The 5,225-nt window shown below is 36.7% G+C and overlaps 1 protein-coding gene across 2 annotated transcripts in view; it reads left to right on the top strand.

Moving 5' to 3' along the window:
• Nucleotides 1-4,293, top strand: part of DDX1 (DEAD/H-box helicase 1) — a 19,263-nt gene extending 14,970 nt beyond the window's left edge. For both annotated transcript variants that reach the window (XM_017824808.1, XM_017824810.1), the window contains exons 19-26: nt 221-367; nt 1,074-1,165; nt 1,702-1,774; nt 2,224-2,296; nt 2,413-2,455; nt 2,665-2,760; nt 3,521-3,641; nt 3,962-4,293. In XM_017824808.1, coding sequence (XP_017680297.1) covers nt 221-367; nt 1,074-1,165; nt 1,702-1,774; nt 2,224-2,296; nt 2,413-2,455; nt 2,665-2,760; nt 3,521-3,641; nt 3,962-4,092 — 776 coding nt within the window. In that variant the 3' untranslated portion in view covers nt 4,093-4,293. The remainder of the gene's footprint in view (nt 1-220; nt 368-1,073; nt 1,166-1,701; nt 1,775-2,223; nt 2,297-2,412; nt 2,456-2,664; nt 2,761-3,520; nt 3,642-3,961) is intronic.
• The last annotated feature ends 932 nt before the right edge of the window (nt 4,294-5,225 follow it).

Raw genomic sequence — 5,225 nt, 5'->3', positions numbered from 1 at the left:
CCTGGAACTTCTGAGTGGTTTTGTTCTTTCTGTATTATATCAGCTTGCTGCAACAGGGGAACATTGAGGGAAGAGATAAAAACAGAAGACTTATCTTACTTGCTCTGATAATAAAAGTTTGTCTACTGGAAGGCTAGAGAAAACTATAAATGTGTGCAGTTCAAAGACTCTTCACTTTTTTAAACAATTTGAGTGAAATAACTTGTTTACTTCTATTTAGAAATGTGGTCTGAAGCTATTAAAATTCTAAAAGGAGAATACACTGTTCGGGCAATCAAAGAGCACAAGATGGACCAAGCCATTATTTTCTGCAGGACTAAAATAGACTGTGATAATATGGAGCAGTACTTCATCCAACAGGGCGGAGGTAATATCTTTTGTGTAAACCTTACTCTGCTCACTTTCCTGTTTATTTCAACACCAAAATTGTATGGTAGAGTTCACCAATATTACAACCCCACACAACTAAAATGGTGCTTCAGTTTTTTTACATACTGACTGGGCATTAAAGTCAGGGTTTGGTAGCAGGGAGCTGCAGGGGTGCCCTTTGTGGCAAAAGGCCATGAACTGCCCTGTACCTGTTCCAGACAGCTCTGAAATGGCTGGAAACAACCCACCGTGCACCAAAATTTTAACCAATAAGAAGAGTATATGGTGCCTCTGCTGAAACATGTATTAGTAAAAGTGATGGTTGGTAAGGGCAAGAAACATGGGAAGAAATCTGTGTATACAAGTGTATACATGAAGAAAGGTGGGAGAAAACACAGGAATAGTGAAAGAGGACTTGTGAGGAGAAAAGTGAAGACACACATTTGAAGAAAGGGGGAGATCTAGAGTAGGAAGGAGTGAGGAGAAATACCTGCACAGATCTGCTCTGGGGAGGAGGGAGGAAAGGTGTTTAACTATTTGCCTTGTTTTTTTGTCCCCCAACACTGCCTGTCTCAGTAGTTGGTAATAAAATAAGTGAAATTTCCCTGAGTTGAGACTTTTGCCCAAAAAAATGTACTTTTTTTCCAAGTTCTTTGTAGCTCTGTGTCATAGGTGATGTTGTTCGTGCATGTCTACTCTTTCAGGCCCTGATAGGAAGGGACATCAATTCTCATGTGTCTGTCTGCATGGTGACAGAAAACCTCAAGAAAGAAAGCAAAACCTGGAAAGATTTAAGGTGTTGTAGCAGATTCTTGAAGGCTTTTTACTCACTTGCCAATATCTGAATTTATCTGTTCATTTCTGTTCCTAGTTCTCTGTTTTAAAATAAATTGAATTCACATGCTCTATGTCCTGCTTCCTGAAATGGTGAGGCACAATTTCTGTAGATGGAAATCTGTATTGTCAGTCAATATGACCTTTGTGAGTTTGAATTGAGAAGATAGGTTTTATTTCAAATAAGCCCCCTAACTTTAAGCTCTGTAGCAATTACATTGTTTTTTAAAGTCTTTATTACTTGATTATTTTAAAAAAATTACTTAAATATTAAACTTTGGGTTTGATTAAGCTGTTTATCAATTTATATTTGCCTTATGCTGTTGGAGAAAGAAATAAGGATGTAAATAGGTCGAGTTATTCTTGCTTTATTTGTAGTGTTCCTAAATGTACAGAGACACTTAAAGGTGAAGTAGGTGCGAAGGACTGTGGTTTCATTGCCTGGGTTTTTGTTTGCTTTATTTAGCATAACACTTATTTACAACTATGTCTCTGTAGAGAGGAGATGTCCGTTTCTTGATCTGCACAGATGTTGCTGCTAGAGGAATTGATATTCATGGCGTTCCATATGGTAAGATATAACTTTAAATTTAAGCTGTTGAATTGCACAGAGCTTCAATATTTTTGCAGTCCTGTCCACTAGTTAAAACAAATATCACCTACAGCATAATTTAAAAAGATGTACATGTTAAAGGGTTAAACTAAGCACTTTTTAAATTGGTTGTTCACCATGCCTTCTCAAATACCTGCTGATGTTCTGTATTGTTGGGGATTCTTCATTTGGTTTTCCGTTCTTGCCAAAAAGTAATCGTGGAAAAAGCAGTTTGAGAGTGGAAGCCTTAAGTGTACCTTAAGGTATTGCAGGTGATGATGCCTGTAATTGTTGTAATAGAACAAAGTATGTATGTGGGCTAAGGAGAGCAATCCAAGTGTTATTTTAGGTGTCTGGTCTCTGACCTTAGCTCATACATTAAACCAAAAATTCTTGTGTTCTCTGTGGATTGTGTCTGTCTTACACAGTTATCAATGTGACACTCCCGGATGAAAAACAGAACTATGTTCATCGAATTGGGAGAGTGGGCAGAGCTGAGAGGTATGTATGTGTCCAGAGTAGCCACCGTGATTTCTTGGTACTTTCTGTTGTTGTTTTGCAAGTTGGCAATAGTTACTGAAATACATTTCTCTCTCTTTTCTTCCCTAATATTTCAGGATGGGTTTGGCAATCTCCCTTGTGGCGAAAGAGAAAGAAAAGGTAATTATATTCCAAAGATGAACATCTGAAGTTCTATCCACAGCTGCTATTTGACTTTAACGCCCTGCATTGAAAAACTGCTTGTTTGTCTGTGCTTAGTTGAAAGGGATTTTAAACAGATACCTGAATTCTTTTTCATGCTATAATTAGTCAAAAAAAACGTACTCAACTATATTTCACAAAGTTTACAAGTTTTCTTCTGTTTCTAGGTTTGGTATCACGTATGCAGTAGTCGTGGGAAAGGGTGTTACAATACTAGACTGAAGGAAGAAGGAGGTTGTACCATATGGTACAATGAGATGCAGGTAAACATTTGGCTTAACCAGAATATTCTAATTCCTCTAAAAGACTCTGAGATGCAGTTCTTTGTTTAGCTGTGTAGTTGAAATACAAAGCTAGCTTTGGGGTCCTTATAACTTCTGATTCCATTTGAAGAAAAAATTAGAAAATTTTGCAAGTTGTATGTTTTATAATTGTTTAATTATAAAAGTTTATTTTAATATTCCCAACTAATTCTGTTGGAGTCCTATTTTCAGCTTTCCTGTAGTCTTCCTAATCAAAATCTCTCAAGAGTTATGTGATGTTAGTTACACACTTTTGTTTAGGCAGTTTGTTGCAAAGCTAGAGGTAACTTAAAACTGTTGTTTGTCTAATCTGGAAACAGTGTCACTTGAGTAGGTTTTAATTGGGATTTGTATACCAACCATGTATGCTTGTTAAAAAGCAGTTCTTCCCTTCTTGCTATAATAAAGGGCAAATCATACATCATCTGTGGTAAAATAAGCTTGGTCTATGAACTCTTTATTATGAAGTAGCCTTGTTCACATAATTTAGGGTAGAATGTGAAGTAATGGCTTCTAGGTAGGGTAAAAACATAGTGACATTGGAAATGAACTTGTATTGTCTGTTTGAGCAACAAAAAACACGTTAGTCTTTGGTGTCTGTGACCAAATTGTTTTCTGTGTGCTGTTCTGTTTAAAATGCACTTGAATGTGACTGTTCAGAACAGTGGTTTGAGGGAGACTTGGACTTATAAGGGTACTTGAAAACTTTTTTTTTTCTTAGTTGCTGGGGGAGATTGAAGAACACTTAAACTGCACTATTGCCCAAATTGAACCAGACATAAAAGTACCAGTGGATGACTTTGACGGGAAAGTTACATATGGGCAGAAAAGAGCTCTGGGTGGTAAGCAATGAACTACTCTGGAGTTACCTTGGTATATTTACCTGCTTGCAGTGCTCAGTTTCATGGTTGTCCCCTGTGTAACTACAGAATGATAGATTATAAAGAGCTTCTCGTTCTTAGCTGTCTTCTGCATTTGTTGCATGCAGCCTATGGGTTGCAAGTGACAAGAGTGTGTGTATGCCTGGTTTTGTTTTGTTTATGACTTTTTTTAACAAGGCAACTAAGTTACTTTAACTTTTTGAATGACTGTGGTTAAGCACTATTAGTTCTGCTGAAAAATGGCTTTGAACACATCATCTACATTGTGTGTCTTTTGACAGGTGGACTTTATAAAGGCCATGTGGATATTCTGGCACCTACGGTACAGGAGTTGGCTGCCCTTGAAAAGGAGGCTCAGACATCTTTCTTGCATCTTGGCTATCTTCCTAACCAGCTGTTCAGAACATTCTGATTGTGCCACACTTGAGACAAGGCTTGAGTTAATAAATGCTCTGCCCTGTGAATGCAAAAATCCCATACTGTCTCTGAGTAGCGTAGTTAGAAAACGATTAAAACTAAGTATACTTCTTGCATGATGAACAGAGAGTGCTCAGCACTGTTAACTCTTGAGTTAGTTGTTGTCTTAATAAAATAAAACAAGTTGAAAATGAAATGGTTTGTTTGCTCTTTTGCCTTAAGGGATTAATTTGCAGAATCATTCTTCCACATAGATTTTGATTTATCAAAAATACAAGTGTAGTTAAGCAAATCTGGGAGGAGTTTTATGTTCTTCAAAGAAAAGAATTAAAATTACTTAACTGTCTGTGTACTGTAATTTTTTAATGTTGGGCTTTTTAAAGATGCATCCATATTCATACAGCTGTTTATATTTAAGATACTGAATATGGAAAAAAAACCAGACCTGAAGTGTGTATTTGAAACTCTTGGTTATCCTAAACCCCTACATCTAGGCTGATAACTGCATTTTGGTTCTGTAGTTCTAGACTTCTCAAAGGTAATGTGTCTTAAATTTCTAAAATGGATCTTGTACAAAGAATCCTGCAATACTCTTGAGGTCATAGAGTAACAAGCTAGTATCAAAGCAATTCATAAATTTGCAGAAAAAGCTTTTTCATGCAGCAGTGTAGGTTGTAGTACTTAATGCCTCTTGGGCTGCTTTTAGACAGGTTGAATTTGTTCAGATGAAGTTACTGTAGTCTGACTTGGAATTCTTTTTTAGCTTTTTTCTCTAGTGACTTTTTAATGATAATGAGAAATTTTAGCGACTTTGCCTACAAATAGTCATCTAAAATGTCAGAGATCATTGGAAATGCCAGACAACTGAGAGTCAAACTAACCTTTTGCCTTCCTCGTGTAAACTTTTTTTCACAGGACATTCCATCTCCTTCCAGAAAACAGTGACAATCAAATTAAACTCAGGTTGAGCAAATAATTTTTTTGTGTAGTGTTACCTGGAGAGGGCAGACTGAGAGTCCCAAGTATTATAATGAAATACATAAGTTTCTCATTAATTTAAACAAAATATTAAATTTACAGTGGCTATGTGATGTTATCTGGTCCTGAGGAGAGGGGAGGTCACATGGG

The sequence above is a fragment of the Lepidothrix coronata genome, unplaced genomic scaffold (genome assembly GCF_001604755.1).
Source record: "Lepidothrix coronata isolate B3197 unplaced genomic scaffold, Lepidothrix_coronata-1.0 Scaffold113, whole genome shotgun sequence".
NCBI classification, from domain to species: domain Eukaryota; kingdom Metazoa; phylum Chordata; class Aves; order Passeriformes; family Pipridae; genus Lepidothrix; species Lepidothrix coronata.
This window is presented reverse-complemented; position numbering and strand designations above follow the sequence as displayed.